This window comes from Meles meles, chromosome 5 (genome assembly GCF_922984935.1).
Source record: "Meles meles chromosome 5, mMelMel3.1 paternal haplotype, whole genome shotgun sequence".
Classification (NCBI taxonomy): Eukaryota; Metazoa; Chordata; class Mammalia; order Carnivora; family Mustelidae; genus Meles; species Meles meles.
In genome coordinates this window covers 151,074,026-151,096,865 of record NC_060070.1, presented here as the reverse complement: position 1 = coordinate 151,096,865, position 22,840 = coordinate 151,074,026, and the positions used below count along the sequence as shown (strand labels likewise).

General features: G+C 43.9%; 2 protein-coding genes across 3 annotated transcripts; one reads left to right on the top strand and one right to left on the bottom strand.

The window, feature by feature from the left end:
* Positions 1-5,298: 5,298 nt before the first annotated feature.
* On the bottom strand, positions 5,299-7,098 carry LOC123942368 (histone H2A type 1-C). Its single transcript, XM_046006272.1, has 2 exons — positions 6,552-7,098; positions 5,299-6,324 (listed from the first exon to the last, which is right to left on the bottom strand). The coding sequence occupies exon 1, from the start codon at positions 7,061-7,063 to the stop codon at positions 6,671-6,673; it is 393 nt and encodes a 130-aa protein (XP_045862228.1). The 5' UTR covers positions 7,064-7,098; the 3' UTR covers positions 5,299-6,324; positions 6,552-6,670.
* Positions 7,099-7,379: 281 nt separating this feature from the next.
* LOC123942384 (histone H2B type 1-C/E/F/G/I) lies at positions 7,380-22,241 on the top strand. Of its 2 annotated transcripts, none has more exons than XM_046006290.1 (2): positions 7,380-7,792; positions 21,620-22,241. In XM_046006290.1, exon 1 carries the CDS (start codon positions 7,403-7,405, stop codon positions 7,781-7,783), a length of 381 nt encoding a protein of 126 aa, XP_045862246.1. In that variant the 5' UTR covers positions 7,380-7,402; the 3' UTR covers positions 7,784-7,792; positions 21,620-22,241. The 2 variants fall into 2 exon arrangements, with proteins under 2 accessions (XP_045862246.1, XP_045862247.1); XM_046006291.1 differs by lacking the exon at positions 21,620-22,241 and adding an exon at positions 12,915-13,153.
* Positions 22,242-22,840: the final 599 nt, after the last annotated feature.

The window sequence follows — 22,840 nt, the reverse complement described above, 5'->3', positions numbered from 1 at the left end:
TTTTATTATTTTATTTTTTAAAAAGAGTTTATGTATTTTAGAGAGCAAGCAAGTGGGGACGGGGCAGGGGGAGAGGGAGAGGCAGAGAATTTCTGCACTGAGCGCTGACCCTGCTATCACGACCTGAGCCAGAACCAGGAGTCGGACACTCAACTGACTGAGCCACCCAGGCGCCCCGGGGACCCTGTATTTTATCTGGTGACCCTATATCATCAGGTGCCACCTGGAGGGTGTTGATTAAGTGCTCTTGAACACGCTATCCCTGAAGGACCAGGAGTACCTAGCCCAGGGCTCCCAATAGAACTTTCTGGCACAACAGAGGTGTTCTGTATCTTTGTTACCTCAAACAGTCGCCATTGACGACTCGAAATGTACTTTGTGCAACTGAGGCCTGAATTTTTCACTTAATTATTTTATTTAAATTTAAACCGTCACCTGTGGCTCCTGGCTACTGTATTGGACAGAGCAGCTTTAGAACCAGTCGTGCGTCTCCCTCCAAACCGGACTTGACGATGAGCGGTGGTTAACGTGGCACGTAACCCAAGAGCCAGCCCTCGAGTCCCTACAGCTCAGTGATCAGTGCATTTCTGTGCAGATATAAGTTTTGTTGTCAACACATTCCTTCTGAGTATTTACTGGAGCTCTGTTACAGGGGAAGGGGTGAAGGGCTGGGGCATAGAGACGAAGACAGTAGAATTCTTCAACAAACACCCTGGAGATGAGCGTGTTCCCTGGGTAATCCCGGCATTAGAATGGAAAAGCCAGCGAGCTGGCCTTCTGTGCAGAGCCGACAGTGTGAGCGGATGAAAAAACATTGATTTTGTCACACCCTCCAGCTGTGAGAGCCTTTTCTTTCCTTGATGCTAAGCAAACATTTGGTAATCACAGACCCCGTAGCGTATTAAAGAGGACTCTTACGCATGATATCAGCCAGCAGAGAACAGGCCCTTAAAAGAATTAAGGGCTTCCTGAGGGTTATCGTGAGACATCACGTCTGGAGAGGTGAGTGCACGGAGCTGGGAGAAGGTAGAGTGCGAAGGCAAGCGGCCGGACTTCCCCATTTCCCCGCACGCCTGGTGACCTCGGAGGCAGGCAGGTGAGGTCCGGACAATGGTCAGTGGGTGGACGTCTTTCCACGGAAGTTCAGCTGACCCTGTGCGGGGCTCGGCGAAGGCTTCCCGGGCTACAGCATCCATTCCCTCTTCATGTGGCAGAGGTGCGTGGCCGCCTTTGTTGGACGCTGGGAAGTCACAGTGAGTAGACAGAGCGGGTCCCCCCTAGCTCACGGAGCAGAGGATGTAACAGGGAGAGGCACGTGGCAAGGGATCCAATCAATAACATCTGGGGCTGTATTTTAAGGATCTAAATAAGGAGATTGATAGAGAGTGATCTGAGGTGAGAAATGAACGGAAGGAGGTTACTTTTTAATTTTCCTTCTTACATTTTAAGTTACACACTTAATACACGCTCATTTTAACGCTTTACACTCAGGTGTTTCTAAAGTTTAACCATCTCTCCTCATATAACCTTACATTTTGGGATTTTTGTTTCTAGATGGCAGATGCCCTCTTTCTCCAAGTATCTAATTTTTTTTTTCCTGTTTGTTTTACTCCTTTATTTATCTAGTACTAATTTGTTGTATCAAAGGCCAAGTGTTTAATAATACATTTAAATAGATACTGCCAGGAGAATTTTTCAAAAGCTTATAAGCAAGTGACAAAACGTCCTTCTCCTTAGTAGTCCCGAGTATTGCTAGTTTTGGTCTTGGGTTCTAATACTTTTGTTACTGTTATATACAAAACAACTACGAGAAAGGTTAATGGTTTTTTTTCCCTCAGACGCATTGACCATTTGAATTCAGCAAAAGATACAAAATATCCTGTTGAGTCATTTTTGTCTATTATATTATGTCTTAAATTTCCTTTTGGCCTATGCGGTTTATGTCCTTTCTTATAAGGTTGAGTGTTTCCTGCCTTGCTCGATAACAATACCTCCCCCTCAAAACACACCCACGCACAGAACTGAGGTTAAAGTGTTTCCTGAAATTTCATCTAATGTCTGGGTTTTGTATTCAGATCTGTAATCTGTCTGGGTAGCTCCATTTCAGATGGGCCTGTCTGAAGAAGGACAGAGGCCTGAAGGGGGAGAAGGAGCTTGCCCAAAGACACATCAGAGAACAGGTTATTTCAGAGGAAAAGCGCCAATGAATGTGTCTTGAAGCTTCAAAGAGCGTGGCAGGAGGAAAAGAGACCAGTGTGGCTGGAACGGAGACATGGAGGTGAAATCCGGGAGGTGGTGGGCAGAGGTCAGAGGTGGTCATGGGGGGCCCCTCAGGTCATGGTAGAGAAGTGTGGAGAATGCATCAAGGCATATGTTGGGGTGCCGGTGACATGACCCACAGATAGTTCGGGTTTGTAGAGATGACGGGAAGGGAGCAAGGCTTACTCTTAAAATTTTGGCTGGAGTGAATGGATTTAAGGCTGTGTCACTTCCTGAGTTGGAAGGACAGGAGGAAATAACAAGCTTAAGGTTCACAGTGTCAGCTCCTGTGTCTTAGACGTCTTGCGGGTGAGATGAGAGTTCCAAGTGAAGGCGTGAAGGAGAAATGCGTATACACGTGTGTACACACGCATGTGCACCTCAGCGGGGAGATCCGGGCTGGAGATGTAAACGTGGAGTTTTACCGGCAGTCTCTGAAACTGCACTCTTGATGAGATCATCAAAGGAATAGAAACCGCTACCAAGCTCCAAGGTTCTCAAATTTAGAGCACGTGATTGTCCAACCTCGTTGAGATCAATCGTTAAAGCAAAGAGAACTTGTCGCAGTGTCAAATCTAGCCCGGTCCTTCGGGCTGTGGCTATCGGCAAGGGTAGGAGGGCACGGACCTCCTCCCCTGCCTGCTGTCCCTGATGATGACGAATGTGCTCAAGGTTGAAGCTCCAGCTGGCAGACAAACAAGACATTAACACACTTGCTTCTTTCTCAAGGAGCCCCAACTCTAGTGACGTGCATTAGTCCTAAGCCCTAAGGGATGCTGGTTCCATTGCCCTGCCCAGGGCGACGGAACGAACAGCTGAGATGGAATGCAGTCCAGTGAAATTCTGATATTTTAATGCAGTCCAGTGAAACTGAGGGCTACACCATCCCATGCCTGCAACGTCACTTTATTTTCAAGTTTGCATGTCATTGTCTGCATATGAGGCCCAATTCTTGATTTCAGTATGCATGGCGAATCCTCAGTTAAATTCCTAACATCGTCTAATAATACACACATGTTATATTTAACAGGAATATTCACATTTATAATTATAACTTTGGATCAAAAGATGTCATCTTTTTACAATTTTTTACACTACCAATTAGATGGTAATGTAATTGACTTGAGAATACACACAATTTTTTAGAACTAATTATAAAATATCTCATCCTCATAAAAAGAGAATTCCAATGATACATAAAAAATTGGTAAGAGACTGGATGGTGGACAGAGGAAAGGAAGACTGCATAGATGATTTCGAAATATAGAAAGAGATATTCTAATTGGTGATATTGTGTCACCACAATATGTATTATGTAGGATATGCCCTACATATCCAAATCCATATATATTATGTAGGATATGCCCTACATAACCAAATGATTCCATCTTAGCCTCACGCCTCAGTAAATCCCTGAGATCAATGTCTGTCCCTGGCGTCCAGCTGCTGTCAGTAATTGGAAGGCCTGGGTTTACCATTCTCATGAACTCGTCCCAACTGAAATGGTCCTCCCTGGGACCCTTGAGGCATGGTGGATGGAGACCTGCTCAACGTCTGGAAACCAACTGAAGCTACTGAGAATTTATTGCTCACTGGAGAATTTTCCAAAGATGTAACTAGGGCTCTTGGATATAAACAGTGATGTTTCCAAGTAGAAGGAAAAGAAGCATGTTGGAGAGGGGGAGCTAGGATGGGTCGGTCTATGAGGCATGTCCTCCGGAAAGCCTTTTGGCAGGAGCTCTTAGGTAAGAGCTGGTCGGTTGGCACCTTCCGTGTTTCTTTGATGCTCTCCAAACAAGATGCCCCCACAAATTAGATTTTCAGAAGGGATTTTCTACTGGAAAGAGATGTTATTAGCAACCTGTTAGTCTGGTGTCTAATTAACGTCTCCTCTGCTAATAAACCAACCTTCTAGAACAGAGTGCTTCCTGATGGCCCGGCCACAGACTCAGCTCAACATTTACACAAGGCCCCATTTTCAAGTGTTTACCCTAAGGTGGGGTCTGTGCTGACTATTAACAGTTTAACGAGATGGGGTCTTTGACTTTAAGGAGGTCTTGCTGAAGACAAAACAAGCAAAATTAACACAATGTATCATTCACCAATCAAATACAAAGTTTTGTTATTAGCACACAGAGGAGAGACTTCAAAGTCCAACCTTCTCTAACTCCTTCTTCATTCACCACAGGAAATTCGTTTACCACGTCAGGTAGCTCATTACCAAACCATCTCCTGATTTGTCCCCTTGTTTCGAAAGTGTATTTACTTTCCCTCTCGGTCTACCACGCTAACACGGGGCCAAGATTCACCTTCCTTCCTCCCTTGATGTCGATTCCAAGAACACCTCTCCTCCTTCCCTTGAATTCCTTAGTTTAGGATGCTTGGTAACATTCTGGTATGTGGACAAAGTTAACCCATTATGTCTTGAGTTTTTACTGGTTTCATTGTTCTGACAATAATCTCTTAGGGAGTGGTGTTCACAGACCAGCCAGCGGTCAAAGTACTGGCTTCCTGACCTTGGGACTTAGACAAATTGTTTATGCTCTGTCCTCGTTTCCTCCTCTTTAACATCAAGATACGGATAGCACTTATCGCTGGACTGCTGGGTTTAATGAATTTTCTAGAAACATGTAATGCTTAGTAACTGTTAGCCATTACCCTTGAATGCCCGTGCTCTAGTTTCAGAACCCACACTGCTGAGCCTACTCATTTCATCAGGTGAGCGAAGGCGAACACGGAGTAATGGAAGCAGGGGGAGGTTGACCACCAAGCCCAAGGTCACACGCCTAGTCAGTGCTGGAGCGGAGTCCAAAGCAAGCTGGAAGTTAATGAAGAGGATTGCTAGGTCCATATAAAGCAATCGGACCTAAGGACCCAAGTTCTCCAGCATACAACAAATTCTGGGTGGGAAGATCCTGGTCGCCTGAGCGGACCTCTCCGGAAGGCTGTCAGGCCGGACCTCCCCGAGTGAAGATTCTCAGTCCTGCTACCCATTAGAATCGTTAGCAGGTCCTCTGGAAATTCGACCGTGTGCCTGTCAAGGTGCTTACCTCTTATCCCGCCACTTTGCCTTCACCAAACTCCCAGACACTAGCCACTTTTTCCCGCAGGTGACAGCTAGGCCAAGGGAGGGGAGGCGGGGCTGGGGGAAGGGGGTGAGAGGGAGGGGGTGGAGGGGCGGGGAGAGGGTGGAGGCTGCCTCCGGACCACTCCGCGAGCGTCAACATTCAGAAGTGGGAGGCGCGTCCGCGGGAACCGGCTTCTGTTTAGATGACCTCCCCAGCGTACACGTTTCCTTTTGAATGCTCCAGGCGAACGATCCCAGAAAATGCTTCAGTGGGAGCTCAAGGAGCTTTTGGGGAAAGAGGTGGTTCTTGCTTGGGTCGTCCGAGTAGCAGCGCGCAGAGGCCTGGGCAAACCATGGTCCACTCATTCTCCAAAACCTAAACCGAGTCATCCTGAAGAAACTCTTGGGTGAGACTCGACCCTAGAAAATAAGATCGTAGGAATTTTTCCACGGCCCCAGATTGCCATTTCTGGGGCTGGAGCAGCTAAGTTGCCAGATCTTTAGTAGCAACAGCTTTGGGAGGCCTGTGGCCATAGTTTTTTTATTTGTTTGTTTTTCTGGCTGCCTTAGGAATCTAGGCATTTGAGCCTCTTCAAATGTATTAATTTCAGTTCGTTGAATGTCAGGCAGTAATTTAGGTTAAAGGCTTTCAAGTGGTTTAATTGGCACAAAACCTAAGGGTGACACCATCAATCTACCTCCAATTTGTGGATGACAAAATTAGAAAGTAGCCTCAAATACAATAAATGTGTAAAGTTGCAATTCCAATCTGAATTCAGTCAGCCCCCTTATATCACCGCAGGGAAATCCATTTTCCAGAAGCACCTCTTAATGCCCAAGTTTCAGTTGATACTTTGAAAACCAAGGGAACAGAGCCCAACTCCTTTACGGGATTAGTCTAGACCGGTTGCTTGCCGCTTAAGACGAAGCATCTAAGATGGTTTGGCCAGGGAGGTTCCCGTGTTATTCAGTTAATTTGCCTTCGGGAACGTCCAAGTCTGCAAGACAAAATTCAAATACGGCAGACTTCTGCAGTTAAGTTGTTTTAAGTTGGGCCTTACTCGACCCGCAGAGTATGCCTGGTTTACAGGAGTCACTGAAGTGCATGCAATTGTCAGATCCTAACCAATTTGCTGTTTCCCATTAATGATTGAAACCTACCCCGTGAGCCTCTTCTCGGAGCCTTTGAAGCCTCCATATATCCTTCCAGAAAAAGTTTACTTACCTTTGCCTATTTTCGCGTTAGTCTAAAGTGGTGTTAGCTCTTTCTTTGAACTGGTGGGGGGGCTCTGAAAAGAGCCTTTGGGTTTGAGAACGCTTCCGGAAACTAAGATGCTTGTCAGTTCACTTGCCCTTGGCCTTGTGGTGGCTCTCGGTCTTCTTGGGCAGCAGCACGGCCTGGATGTTGGGCAGCACGCCGCCCTGCGCGATGGTGACGCGGCCCAGCAGCTTGTTGAGCTCCTCGTCGTTGCGGATGGCCAGCTGCAGGTGGCGCGGGATGATGCGCGTCTTCTTGTTGTCGCGCGCCGCGTTGCCCGCCAGCTCCAGGATCTCGGCCGTCAGGTACTCGAGCACGGCCGCCAGGTACACGGGTGCCCCGGCCCCGACCCGCTCGGCGTAGTTGCCCTTGCGGAGCAGGCGATGCACGCGGCCGACTGGAAACTGCAGGCCAGCGCGAGAAGAACGGGACTTGGCCTTGGCCCGAGCTTTACCTCCTTGCTTGCCACGTCCAGACATTGTAGAGACAAAAAAGGAAAGCCGAAATAAGAAAAGAAGTCACTTGCCAAAGCTGACTTAGCAGTGATGGAAGTAGGAACACCGCTGCTTTTATAGGCATTTCCTGGGGAGTAAGTCCGGTTGTCTGATTGGCTGGTAACAAGACTCAGTCAAGTAGCCAATAGAAAAGCTTTATTTCCATACCTCATTTGCATAGTTCCGCCCATGGATGACAGCCTCGCTGCTTGTCTTCCAATGAACTAAGACGCTGTCTGCATCCCTCATTAGCATAAAAGCCCTATAAGTAGCACAGATTCGCTTCCTACTTTCATTTCACTTCGGGCGTTCTGAGGTTTGAAAATGCCAGAGCCAGCGAAGTCCGCTCCGGCCCCGAAAAAGGGCTCTAAGAAGGCGGTGACCAAGGCGCAGAAGAAGGACGGCAAGAAGCGCAAACGCAGCCGCAAGGAGAGCTACTCGGTGTACGTGTACAAGGTGCTGAAGCAGGTGCACCCCGACACGGGCATCTCGTCCAAGGCCATGGGCATCATGAACTCGTTCGTCAACGACATCTTCGAGCGCATCGCGGGCGAGGCGTCCCGCCTGGCGCACTACAACAAGCGCTCGACCATCACGTCCCGGGAGATCCAGACGGCCGTGCGCCTGCTGCTGCCCGGGGAGCTGGCCAAGCACGCCGTGTCCGAGGGCACCAAGGCCGTCACCAAGTACACCAGCTCCAAGTGAACTTGCCAAGTAAGCATCTTGTCATCCAACCCCAAAGGCTCTTTTCAGAGCCACCCACATTTCCACTAAGAGAGCTGTAATCCAACACTGAGAATTGTGCTTCATGGGCTTGGGAGAAAGTATCCTACCTTGATTAGGAAGTCATTACCCGAGAAGGAATTTCTAGTTCCTCTAAAGAGTGTTAAGACAATGCGAAGCGGAAGTTAACCTATTATTCCATGCTCTTGGGGGCCATCTTAGTGAAAGCCCATGCTGTTCTGAGTCTCCATTCTCAAATTCTGCCGTAATTGGTCTGATTCATTTGAGCAAAAAAATTATGATCTTTAAAGGTGGCTTATGTTAAACAATCAGGATCGACCCGTGGCTTTATTAGACCTTTCCCAAAGTTGCTGGTTAACTTGCTTGTTTCCAAGGGCGGCTGAACTGAAGGTAGGTAAGTACTAGTGGTGGAGATCAGAGGTGAGTGGATAGGAAAGACGCTTTTGAACTTGGCATACTCAAAATCTCCCACTAGATAACTTTAATTTAGCAAATAGTGCAGCCTGGGAAATTACAGTTTAAGCCCTTTACTCATGAGCTTTGCTCCGAGCAAAGATTTTAAGGTGAAAGAAGCACTTCTCCTTTTGTCTTAGCCAGGTCTGGAACACATTTCAGTACTTAGCGGTGAAGTTTGCTTTTTTCCATTAAAAACATGGGAACATACAGGGAATAAGTCCTGTTACAAAAGAACACAGACATACAATTTTAGATAAAACATGATATAGATTACCAAGTTACTTAACATAAGGGTCTCATAATCTTATACCTGCAGTTTTAATTAACACTTGGGAAGAATATTAAAGGCCTGCCTGGCCTTAGCCTTACGTTGGAGCACAGCTCTGGTTGCCTAACTTGGAAGCGTTTTGACATAGTTAAGGTCGAAGTGCAAAAACAGGACAGTTCAGATGTTAGTCACACTAGCTCCTCAGCCAAACTAAGGCTTCCGGAGTCCTTCAACAACTGAAATTGGATTTTTTTTTTTTTTTTTTAATTTCTATGTGTCTACTGAACCTGCTCAAGGACTGATGGTCCAATTCAGACTGACCTAACTGCCAACAACTGGCTACCCCAAAAATGTGCAGGTTCACTATTACCCAGGCTGATTACAAGGTCTTTGGTTTGTTTTTATTTTTATTTTTGTTGTCCTTCCCTTTGTCTTTTCTATAAATTCTGGTTTGCCTGTGTTGGATGGAGTAATCCTGTAGCTTGTTCCCCCTTCTATACAAGTGAAGGACGGGCTAATCATTAACAACTTGATCATTTATTTCTAAAGTTTCACCAAGACATTGTTTACCTAAGTTCTGCCAAGGAATCAATAGAAATGTGTGACCTGGAGAAGTTTCTTGTCCAACCCTTGGCAGTTTGAGTTTTATGCTTGTCTACCTTCCGCTCTTGCGTGCTGAAATGTGTTCTCGCCTAAATTTGTTTCTTATTTTGGCTCTTATTCCGAGTGCGCTCTGTCGATCGGTTACACATTAGTGGTTTTATGTCAGATCATGAAGTGATTATTGGTGGCAGAGGACAGGCAGTCTGAAGCCTAGGGCACTTGTTAATCTTTTCTGGGTTGTTTGTGTTTGTCTGGGGATTCTGATATTCTCTGGCATTTGAGAGCATATAAACCGGAAGTTGGTGTTTTTCTTTCTGGCCTTTAATGTGATCCACTGGGTTTGGTGTTTTGTGTTTGCGTGGTGTGGATTCCCAAAATTAAAGATGAGTCTCCTTCCTCCTTTCAAAGTGTTCTTTTCTTGTGTTTACACATTATGTATCCAAATAGTAGTCAGCATCTGCAAAAAACAAGATTCCTGCCTCAAAGATAATACAAGTGAAAAAGGACAAACTGTAATAACTTTAAGTGGTTAGGCTTTACAGGAGACTAATGACAAGAAGAAAGAACACCAGTTAACCAATCTCCAGCATGCAGAAGCCTGTCCCTTGCTCTGCAGAAGCCTCTAAAGTGAATAATCCAATAATTCCAAGGAATTGTCCCTTCAGGCTTTCTAAGTAAGATTAGAGAGAAGAGAGAAGAAACATGGTATTATAAATCAGATTACTGAGACAGACAAAAAGAGAAGGCTTCCAGTACCCTTATAAAACAGACATTGATAGTTACTAAATCTTAATGTGTTTGTTGTAAGAGCTAGGGCACTGGAAAGTAAGTAGAATTTCCTACAAAACTTAGAAGGGTATCAGAGAATTTACTCACATTCTCAGCAATGGTGTTTGCTGAGAGATCTCTGGTCTTAACTCCATTTGTTTCTTTTTTTTCCTTTTAAAGATTTTTATTTATTTATTTGAGAGAGAGAGCGTGAAAGAGAGAGCATGAGCAGGAGGGAGGGCAGGGGGAGAAGCAGATGCCCCGCTGGGTAAGGAGCACAAGAAGCACCACGTAGGACTCGATCCTGGGATTATTACCCGAACTGAGGGCAGACACTTAACCAACTGAGCTACCTGGGAGCCCAGTTACATTTTTTCTTAATTTTCTTCTTCTTTTTTTTTTTTTCTCTTAACTCATTAACAAATCTGTGGCCCTGGTTTTGTTGTAGGAAAGATGTTATAGTTCGAAGCTGACAGCCAGGAGATAATTCTTAAAACATCTTTGATGCAAAAAGGTGATTTTATTAAAGCGCGGGGATAGGACCCGTGGGCAGAAAGAGCAGCAATGGGGTCATGAGGAGTGGCTCATTATCTACTTTCAAGTTGGGAGGGGGTTAGGGGTAGCGTAAGTCTCTAAGGAATTTTGGAAGCAAGTTTTCCAAGACTTTGAAGGGGCTCGCTATTGCTGGGAAAAGGTCATTTATTACCATCTAATAGAACCTGAGTCATGAGACCCTTCAGAAGTATATCAGTGGGCTATAAGATCGGGGGATCATTGCCAACATGTAGCTTGAGGGGTATATATAAAGGAAGTTTCCAGAAGAATTTTCACATGTTAACGTAAGCTTACAGGGTCCTGGGTGTCCTGCTAGGATAGCCTTTTGCCCTTAGCAAAGTGTCAACATTGAGGCAGCTGAGTCCCTCTGCCTGCTTCAAGGACCTGTCAATGGGCTGTAGAAAGTAAAGCAATTTAATGATTTTTCTTCTGCCTTTGTTTCCCACATCAGTTTTACCTCCTTTAGATTTTATTCCAGTTTCACAATTAGCTCCTCTAACTTGCACAATGATTGAGAATATTTTGTTTTACGAATACAAATAATTTTGAGCAAGTCGTCCACTCTACCTCATCAGGAAATTAATAACTTATAAGACAAACTTAAAATTTTAAATGGCTTATATAAAGACTAAAAAACACAATTTAGAGCAAAAAAACTAGGAGCTAGAGAGTATCAAGCTAAGCGATATAGGTCAGTCAGGGAAAGACAATTATCACATGATTTCACCCCTATGTGGAATTTAAGAAACAAAACAAAGAATTATAGGTGAAAAACAGAGAGGAAAACCTCTTAACTCTAGAGAACAAACAGATGGTTACCAGAGAGGAGGTGGGCGGGGGACTGGGTTAAATGGGTGGTGGGGATTAAGGAGGGCATGGGCTGATGAGCACTGGGTGATGTAGGGAAGTGTTGAATCACTATATTACATAGCTGAAACTAATCTAACACTGTATGCTGATTAACCAGAATTTAAATAAAAACTTAAAAAAAAGAAAGAACCTCAAATCAAAATAAAACTTCACTTGATGCTTTAAATGTGTTTCCTCTTTAAATTGTAACTCAGAGAAAACAGGAAAGTTTAACTGTGAATTTAATTAGTGGTTTTAGTTAACAGGTTATAGGCTTAGAAACAAAAGAGAACTTATTTTTGAATAACTTAAATTTTTTAGCTCATGATATGTAGTTTTTGCTTTTTTTTTTTTTTTAAGATTTTATTTATTTATTTGACAGACAGAGACCACAAGTAGGCAGAGAGGCAGGCAGAGAGAGAGAGGGGGAAGCAAACTGGCCAAAACAAGTTTAGCCTGAGAAGAGTTGTTAAAAAGTTATGGGATTTAATTTGCAACATGGTGGATGGAACTAGAGGGTTTTATGCTGAGCGAAATAAGTCAGTTAGAGAAAGACAATTACCATAGATTTCACTCATATGTGGAATTTAAGAAACAAAACAGGGGATCAAAGGGGAAGAGAGAAAAAAATTGAAACAAGATGAAACCAGAGAGGGAGACAAGCCACAAGAGACTCTTAATCATAGGAAACAAACTGAGGGTTGTGGAGGGGAACGGGGTGTGGGGAGGGGGTAACTGGGTATGGACATTAGGGAGGGCACGTGATGGAATGAGTACTGGGTGTTATGTAAGACGGATCACTGACCTCTACCTCTGAAACCAATAATACATTATATGTTAATTAATTGAATTTAAAATTTTTTTTAAGTTCTGGGATTTACTCTTATCAGAGGAAGTTGGAAAGCTGGATTTAGATTGGAACATTTAAGAATTACATAAAAGGCAGACTGCACCATGATTTGACAATCAATATTTGAAAAATACCAAATACACCTTATAAATTTATCGTCCCTCCTTTCCTTAGGTTGTGGGAATAATTTGTTGGCTCGCCATGGCTGTCAAGGAAGGCCCAGGGATATTTTTTGGCGTAAAAGATATCTTAACGGTTTCACTATTTTGTACTTAGACCTGAATCTAGGATATGTTAAAAAAATTTGTCAGAGAAAGCTGGTTATTACATTAATATGTAAACATAAATCATAGCTATATAAAAATAAGAAAATGGCTGCAGTCATATTTTAGAGTGAAATGTAAAACACAGCATAAAGTGATCACAGCAAATTCCTTGAGGTGAGATCAAGCACTTGTTAGAAATGATTTCAAGTTTGGCAAAGGCACAAAAATATATCGAAAGTTCCATTTGAATCCTGAATTTTTCTCTTCCTTAGAGCGTTTTTTGTTTGTTTTTTAACCAATCCTAGTAAGCCATTCTGTGCGTGTGTTTAGATATACACAAACCAACCACAGATAAACAAAATGATAAATTCATAGAATGATACATTCAAAGCCTATGTCTTGACTTGTAAAGAATATTTAACTAATCAACATCAAGAAAATAACACATTTTTTTTTAAATTTTTATTTATTTGACAGAGAGAGAGATCACAAGGAGGCAGAGAGGCAGGCAGAGAGAGAGGAGGAAGCAGGCTCCCCGCTGAGTGGAGAGCCCGATGTGGGGCTCGATCCCAGGACCCTGAGACCATGACCTGAGCCGAAGGCAGAGGCTCAACCCACTGACCCACCCAGGCGCCCCGAAAATAACACATATTAAACTGAATTTACTACATTAACAAACTGTAACAACTTCCTAATAAATGAACAGACTAAACATAGCCACTGTCTTGTATGCATATCTGCGTTTCTCTGAAGCTATAATAATTAACAGGATCAGAACTGTATGTGTTAACAACAGCCCTTAAAAGAAGCAGGCGATTTGTTCCCTCGTTGGCCTGAGGAAACTGGGAGCAATCCCAGTCTGCCAGGGCCTCTGGGCCAAGCGTACTCATTACATTTGCTTCTACAGATTTAAAGTGGCAAAACCAAACCTATCTAATTCCGTTCTCCTAAGACATCTGCATGTTCTCTAACTTGTTTATCTAGCATCATTCTAAACTGTGTAAAAATAGGAGCCTTGCATAGATCAAATTGTTTTTAGGGATGCATATTTTGCACCCTCTGATTTAGAAATTGTCCAGGTATCCGAAGATTAGGCATTAATGTACTCAATTGCAATAGTCATCAAAATTCTCAGGGTTATCTATAGATTATGAATTCACCATTTAAGCTGACGCACTGAGTTTTTGTGATTGGATGAAACGTTATAAACATCAGTTGTTTTAAAAATGATATGATCTGGGGCACCTGAGTGGCTCAGTGGGTTAAGCCTCTGCATTCAGCTCAGTAGTGATCTCAGGGTCCTGGGATGGAGCCCTCCGTTGGGCTTTCTGCTCGGTGGGGAGCCTGTTTCCCGCCCAACCCGCACCCCCCACCACCTGCCTCTCTGTCTACTTGTGATCTCTGTCAAATAAATAAATAAAATCCTTAAAAAAGAATAAAATTTAAATTAAAAAAAGATATGAACTATTGTGGTTTAATTTAGCTCAGTGCCTAATTTACAGATATATGATTTTAAATAAAATGATTTTAACTCTTCCAGCCAGTAAACCTAGTGGAAGATGTTTAGTAAATTCAAATTAATTCGGGTTCTTTTCTTTTTTTTTTTTTTTAAGAAAATAAACCCCAGACTTGTGTGAACTAGAATATCATGCTAACCCTTTATTCTTACATTATGACAATAATAAAGAAAAAGACATAAAGCCATTTTTTAAAGCAAGATTAGTAAGGCCAATGAATTTATGAAAAAAGTTATCTTAATTAAAAATATGCTGTATTTTCCTATAAAACTACATATCACGGGGGCACCTGGGTGGCTCAGTGGGTTAAACCTCTGCCTTTGGCTCAGGTCATGACCTCAGGGTCCTGGGATTGAGTCCCACATCACATAGGGCTCTCTGCTCAGTGCGGAGCCTGCTTCCTCCTCTCTCTCTGCCTGCTGCTCTGCTTACTTGTGATCTCTCTCTGTTTGAAATAAATTTTTAAAAATCTTTAAAAAAAAACTACATATGGGGTGCCTGGGTGGCTCAGTGTGAGTTAAAACCTCTGCCTTCGGCTCAGGTCATGATCCCGGTGTCCTGGGATGGAGCCCCACATTTGGCTCCCTAATTAAAACCTTGCCATATCATTTGATAATTAATTGTCCCTGAAGAATAATCCAAGTAGATTTTACCGTTATGTTTTCCCATTATTCTCTATAACCAATAACTCAGTCTACAGGTCAGATCTGAGAATGTCACTTCGCTCACAGCTCAAGAGTTGACATATTTACATATTTACTTAAAATACATGTGTCCGGCGGTTGTTCATTTGCTTTCACTCGTATGAAAACAAACGGGATTTCTAACTTGTGCGGACGGCTCAGTCAATATTGGGGCGGGAGCTGGAGGTGGGTAAGTACTCATGAGAGGAAAAGGAGCAACCAAAGAAAAAACTGGGTAGTTAAAATTAAACCTAATGCTAAAGAAAATACCCAAATTGCAATGCAAAAAAGACTGTTTCAAGGATTCCCCACCATCAGTAATATACCAGTTGTCTAGTCTGATTTCTAAAAAGAAAATCAAATATAACCAGCCCTTCAGTAAAAATTGACTGTCACAAATCTCTCATACCGCTTCTGTGGCTCAGCCGTCTCTGACTTCATAATCATGTAAATAAAAATAACTCCAGTGATTACACCAACCAGTTCAAATTTTATAAAAATGTTGATTAGCCCAAAGACTGGACAAGTGATTGACTCTTGTGTTATCTGTAATTAATATAAATTTCAAAACTATAAAGCTGAGGCAGGGCTTCAAACCATACCTCAAGAACCATGTGAACAAATCAATTTCATGTTATTGTTAAAACATAGGGTTGTTTTTTTTTTTTTTCCCCCACCTGGTAATACCTTTACTACTTATAAATGATAGAACTGAGATCATTGGTAAAATGCTTTCAAAAATCTGTACAAAAGTATTCTTATTGGACAGATCACGTCAGTCTGTATCATCTGCTACCTGTTAAGAGGATAATACAAGACACTTTAAAATTTGCCCAAAATAACTTAAATTTACAGTGTCCATATTTTACTCCTTACCCTAATAATCACGATAATGTGTCCCTACCTAAAGATTCTCGTAACTTCTTATCATTTGAAATTGTACCAAAAGATCCACGGGACATGGTTTCTGACATGTTTTGCTTTAGGGCCTTCTGATATTGTCAGATATTATCAATAACTGTTCCCCACACTAGCATAATTGAACAAATGGAAGCTACATTTGGAGAGAAGATGCCACCAGACACACTTGTGTAAATTATACGATTAAAGACTTCAAGAAGTGTCAGCTATAGGATGTGAGGGTGATCGGATCGTGACATCTGTCACTGCACTGATCACCAGGATGATCTGGCCCATCTGGCTGGTTGGCAGGTGTCCCCTTCCTCCCTCACTGTTCCATGTGCGTCCCTCCTGGAAGCTGTGCGCTCCATGAAGGAGAATGATTCCTGGATAGAGGAGGACCATTCTCTGGTCAAGGGTATAGGAGCAGCTGCGCTCCCTTTTGGAACCTCCAAACAAGCTCTCAAGGTCCATTTGTAGGAGAACGTAGGGTAGTCAAGCTTCCAAGACTCCAGACACATCCAAATGAGGCCCTGTATGTGGCAGTCTGCCTTTCTAAAAAAGAAAAGAAAAGAAGTCAACTTCATAGCGATGATGGAAAGGGCCATTTCCAGTCCTTTTAACTAAAAATATTGCTTTTACACTCCAGGACAGATGGATATTTGCTTCTCACTGCAAACACATTTAGAATCTCACCACTTGGATATACATTCTCTTTGGAAACACAATCTTGAGACTTATTGAAAGTTCTCCAGCATTCTGGAAGTAGGAATCTTTCTCCTAAGGTTCTACGGATCGAGACGAGAACTAGAGTAGACCACCATTCCTTCTTTTTCCTCCCGCGTTGCCGTTTTGTCTTTTTCTCCATTATCAGTCTTTCCAATGATTCGATTTTGGATTTCGTCTTCCCCAGTATCAAATGAGATGAAATGAAATAAAATGAAGTGAAATGAAATAAAATGAAGTAAAATAAAATAAACTCTTCAGAGCCTAGACTTCTACATCTTGACTAAAATTTCCTAAACCAGAAGGGGTGCTACATGGTTTATTTCTGACTATGGCTCAAATTACAATTGAAACAATAATTAGGAAAAATGATACTTGTTTAGCTAAAATACATCAAAATGATCTTTGAGAACTATTCTTCTACATAAGACATGTCAAATAAGTACTTGGAGACTATATGGACTTCAGATTCTTCTTATTATATTTGTGATTGCCCTCACAACTTTTCTGACCCATGTGGGGGAGTTGAGAAAGTCCAATGATGGAAGGGGTGAAGATATGGCCAACCCAGGACGGACATGCTGACTGAGGGTTGGAAGAATGTATTACGCAGAGACAGCCTGTCACATGCTCCCAGAGTTTAGGAACTGGAGAGTTTCTAAAGAATCACTAATTGTTTTCTTTAAAGGGCTCGTTAGTCTACATTAGAATAGATTGTCTATATTAAAAATAACGCGCAAACATGACATCTCGTTCTTATTCTGTAGGCTTTTTCTCCCCTCTGTTAGATAATCACCTTTTTTGGACTTTGTTGGATGAAATTTTCCTATTGCTTGGCATACCTGTACACAAGAAAACAGTGGGCTAATAATTAGCTAAATGTCTTTGAGTTACTGTTCGACAAACCTACCGCTCTGAGCCTGTAAGGTGGTCGTAATTACTCACACATGAAAATGGGGTGAGGATTAAATGAAACCACGAATACAAAATACTTGTCCCAGAAACAGTATCATGCCAGTGAGATGACTCCCTGAGGAAAAAACTGTGGTCTCTGGAGATGGGACCTCCAGGTTTGACCCACATTTCCTCTCTGTGTGCTTCAGGGTCCTCATTTGTGTCTTGAGGATGATGTTAATAACACCTGCCTTCTAGATGTTGGCGAAGATCGGAGATCTTTGATGCATAGACAGCACTTTGTAGAGGGACGGGTACGTGGTAGGTTCTCAGGGTCTGCTGATATTTGCCAAGTTTCATTTATAACCTTCCTTTGACCCTTAGCCCCTAGGGCAGCTGATGACTGAAGATCTTGGTTAAAAACCGGTTTTCCTTAAGTCAGAGGAATTTCACAAGTGATTTGATATAAAAAGAATGCTGACTGGGGCGCCTGGGTGCCTCAGTTGGTTAAGCAACGGATGCTTGGTTTTGGCTCAGGCTGTGATCTCATGAGTCACGGGATCCAGCCCCGCTCTAAGGGTCAGAGACAGAATTTGGCCCGGTCAGTTCTAAACATAAGTACGCCTGAGTGAATTGGGCATTTTTTCCCTACAGTCTAAAATATAGCAGTTTTTAGGTGTACGACAAAATGGAGAGGGAGGTACAGACTTCCCATGTACCCTCATCCCCACACATGCAGAGCCTCCCACATTAGCCACACCACTCACTAGGATGGTTCTTCTGTTTCACCCAAGGATGAACCTACAACGACCCATCCCATCGCAATCACGCAAAGACCATAGTTTGCCACTGCGGTTCACTCTCGGTGTCGTACATTCTCTGGGTTTGGACACATGTATAATGACATTATACATTATACATTATACTACCCAACATTATAATAGCACACTGTTTTTTCACTGCCCTAAAATGATCAGAAATTTTAATCAACTGGAAATGAGGGGAAGGGGTGATGGGACCTCTGTCTTGCTAGTGTGTGAACTAGGACATCATGGCTGGTCTGGAATGGGGTTGAAGGAGCTACTTATCTTGCCTTCAGGATTCTCTGCATCCATGAAACACACTTTGACAGGCGCTGTCCCTGCCCAGTGTCCGGACATCCTTCTTCCCCCCGTTTTTTTGTGATGTGGATCACAGCAGATTTGCACACATCCTGCTTTCTGGTTCCCCGCCCCACACATATGCTGGACCTCCATCTTTTGATTCTTTCCCTCTCCTTCCTGCCTTGCAAACTCCTCATCATCATTCTGCACACATCCTCCTGCCCCTCGCCTCCCCTTGGACCAGCCCTCCCAATCGTTCAGTGTGCGTCTTGCTCTGTTTGCAATTAATTCTTACTACCCATCTAGCTGTCATGTCCAATAGGCTCTGGGCTCTGGTTTGGTCACACGGTATCCCCAGGGTCTGCGACTGGGCCTGGCACACGGTCAGTACGCATAAATGATTGAATGAGCCAGTTCATTCAATAATTGTTTTGAATGCCTACTATGTGCCAAGTTCCCGCGTGCATGTATCATTGAACAAAGTCACAATCCCTTCCTTCAGGGAACTAGGACTCCAGGAGGCGAGACTGGAAAACATAATGAATAATGAAAATATCTGGTCTGCAGGAAGGCAAGTGTCATGGGGAAAAAAAAACCCAAAGCAAAAGAACCAGGATTAAAGTGGTGAGGACGACAAGGAGGGACCACGATGATGAGCTCAGGAGTGAAATTCTGAGCAGGCGGCCCCAGTGCGAGTGGAGCCCGCGGGTGGTGTGGGAGCTCTGACAGCTGCTAACCATTGCCTGGGGGACTGGATCTAGGATCCCGGTGCTACTGAGAAGGGCTGTGTTGAGTCTGTTTCTCTAGACCAGCCTCAGGTCAAAGCAAGGTCTGTGATACTTTCTCTTCTATGGAGCAGATCCCCAAAACTTAGTGGTGAGCCAAGACAAAAGGTCCTCAATCTGTTACAAATTACAAATTACAAATCTGTTACAAATATGATGCGCCGCCACAAGGGGATGGGGCGTGGCTCCATGTCTTTCCAGCTTGCGCCTCGCAGACCCTGGGGTCTTAGCGATCTCTGCTGGAGCCTCCACATCCGGCCAGCGGGCAGAGGAGTTGATGGAGGCAGAGCAAGGAAGCTCTCGTGAGCCCCAAGAGCCACTTCCCTTTCCCTGCCCTCTCTTCCACCACCGCCCCTCTGCCTCTGTCCCTTCTGTCCCTTCTAGCCCCACAATGGCTTTTCACCAGCCAATGACAATGTGTGGCACAGAAAGGATGAGGACAGAGTCTTGGGGTGGCATGTGCAGGGGAAGTCTTCCTTTTCTGCTCCAGCCCCGAAGGACTATCCCCTGGCTCTGTCGCTGCACCTTCAGCGACCGTCCCCTTGAAAAGGGACAATTCGCTGCCATCTTGGACCTTTCATCTCGGCTGGAGAAGACAGACCACAAATGGTAGTTATCATACGTAATTATATACGATGCGAAAAAAAAAAAAACACTCTGGGGAGTCACAGCAGGGAAAGGCAGGTCAGGGGCGGCAGTAAATGTCATTTTTATACTTTCACGAATTAAAACACTATCACAATAGTTGCTAACACTGGGGTGGCACGAAGTGTGTACCGGCAGCATCTAAATGTGTACTCTATTAACTCAGTGAATTCCCAAACGATAATGTGTTAGCCGGAAAGCAGAGAGGGCCGAAGCCCTTGAAGTTGATTGAGCCTGGAATGGAGGAACGAGGGGAAACCAACGCCCTTCTGCACCTGCGGAGCCTTCCCAGTACCTGTCGCTCCTTCTCTGCTGCCCTCATCAGCGTCTTCATTCGAGCGTGAGCTTGTGAGGTCATGTGTGAGCGTGAGCCCCTAAAGGGAGAGCCGTGATTTCTTCTAGCTCAGGCTTTAAATTGGGGGCCTTTTCCACAGGGTTTAAGACAACCCATGGCACGCGTCATTGTTAAGACTTAAGACCACTACATCTGAAGCGAAAGTGAGTCCACTAAACGCCCTATGGGAACATCAGGGGTCACGACTTGAGTCAGCAGAGGTGGTCGTCGTTTGTGGGGGAGACTGCCCCTCGTCAGCTAAAAGGAGAGGACCGCTGTCCCCCGGCCCACCCCCCCCCCCCCACCAGCAGGCTCTGCTTTGAACCTACCTGAATATGACGGCGATTGCTCTTCTAGAAGTCCAAACAAAGCAGGAGGCACAAATCTTTGTCTTTGGGAAGCGAAATGATCACTGGGGTGTTAGCTGTGTCAAGCACGGGTTATAATCATGGGTCCTGAGATTAGCCAGGCATGCAAACACTTGCCACAGGAACCCATATCTCCCTGCCCAAGGAACGCATCAGTCCAGACATATAAAAGAGAATTCCCTAATAAGCAAACCCTCCGTACCTCTTCCTGCATGGGATTTGGACACCTGCAGGGGATAAAATCAGGCTTGCCTTTGCTTGCTTGACAAGAGGAGGAGGAAAAGTGCATTTCAGAACACCCCAGAAGTAGACTCAGCCTTTATTTGTGTACATTTCCATCAGATATGTTTCATCTGACTTATTTAAAAGCTCACGGGGGATGACCTCATCTGTTAGCCGCCCAAAGGGATGAGCAGCTGGGAGAAGGGTGGCTTCTGGGCACAGTTTCAGCTGCTCCATGTGGGAATAACAAGCTTGAACTCTAACTGTGGTTATATAAGGACCTTCCTCGCCCCTCGCAGGCAGTTCGAGCTGTAGCCCACACCAAGCACTCCACCTTAGACAGTGTCCGCGACCTGGCCTTTGTCACTGCGTCTCCTTTGTGAAAAGCTCTAACCTGACGTCCTACTTGCCCTTCAAAACTTAGCTCAGGGGCACCTGGGTGGCTCAGTTGGTTAAGCGTCTGCCTTTAACTCATGTCATGATCCCAGGGTCTTGGATTTGAGTTCCCGAGTGGGGCGCCCTGCCCAGTGGGGGCTCTGCTTGTCCTTCTCTCTCCCTCTCTCCCTGCTCTGCTCATGCACTCTCTCTCTCTCTCTCTGTGTCTCTCAAGTAAATAAATAAAATCTTGAAAATAAACTTAGCTCAAATGTAAAGGACACTGGCTGCACCATATTCATCCTTTGTTTAAGAGTATACATAGACTCCGGCGCTAGAGGGTGTGAACTTACTACAGAGACTCATCATCCAACTGCTGTGTCACCGGGGAAACTCAACCTTCATTTTCTCATCTACACAGCAGAGAGAAGGACCAGAGGTATCTCATAAGGTTGCTGCAAGATCACGTGCGTTGGTATCCGTAAAATGCTTAGAACACCACCAGGAGCAGAACAAGCTCCCAGTGAAATTAACCATCCTCATTATTGCTGTTGTTCTCAGAGTTCAAGTACAATATCAGGGATCTGATGAATTGTAAAAGTGAATTGATCAGTCTCTCTCTTTTCACAGGAGGAGCAGATGGGTTTTAGACATCTTTTCCACCACCGGCCACTGCTAAACACCGTTGCATCTCACACGTAAAACAAGTGACGGTATAAGAAGGTTAATGGAAAGATTTTTAACATCACAGAAGGATCTATAAGAACCTGGCTAAAATATTATTTTCTGAGTATAAAAACATTAAATGTTTATTGTACAATTTTGTAAAAAAAGAAGAGAATTAAAACAACTCTTAGTATCTCCTTTTAATGTATATGACAGATCTGTAGAGATGGATGTGGATACATAGGATACATGTATAATGCATATATGAAACCTGTTTAGGTATCATGCCATAGACCCACATATATCGTTTTCTAGGTGATGTGCTTAGAAACAGTATTTAGTGCCTGTATCATTACTTATACAAACAGCCCTTCTGCTATTTTCTATTTAGATTTAGGTCCACTTAAAAACTTTTTATTTTTCGAAGTTATTAAAGTAACCTCTATATCCAGCGTGGGGGCTTGAACTCATGACCCTGAGATCAAGAGTCACATGCCCCTGCAATCAAACCAGGCAGGCACCCCTTGCATTTCATTTTTATGCATTCGAGATCTAACAGATCACACATCTTTGTTTAAATATGTGATTATCTCTTTTTTTTTGAAGATTTTTATTTATTTATTTGACAGAGACAGATCACAAGTAGGCAGAGAGGCAGGCTGAGAGAGAGAAAGGGAAGCAGGCTCCCCACTGAGCAGAGAGCCCGACGCAGGACAGGATCCCATCACCCTGAGATCATGACCTGAGCCGAAGGCAGAGGCTCACTGAGCCACCCAGGTGCCCCTGTGATTATCTCTTTAAGACAGACTTCTAGAAGTGGAAATACTAAATCACTAGGTCACCGCATTTTGTAAGGCTCCTGATACAGACATTGCCAAATTGCCATCCAGAAGGAACGTGCCCATTTATAATCCCAACATTTTATGAAAATCCCTATTTTACCGCATGCATATTTACACTGAGAACTGCTTTAAAGCATTGTTAACCTGACAGGCCCCCGTCAAATGTTTTGAAATGTCATTTCCCTCTTGGGACCTCTCCCCCATGTTTTCATTAGCCACGATCTCATAAGAAATGAACTGTGGCCCATGGTCACAATCATTCGGCAGAAGGCACCATATGCAGAATAAGTAGGCTCTAAGGTTAAGACTGAAAACTAGTATTTAGCAGGGATTCCTCTGCCTG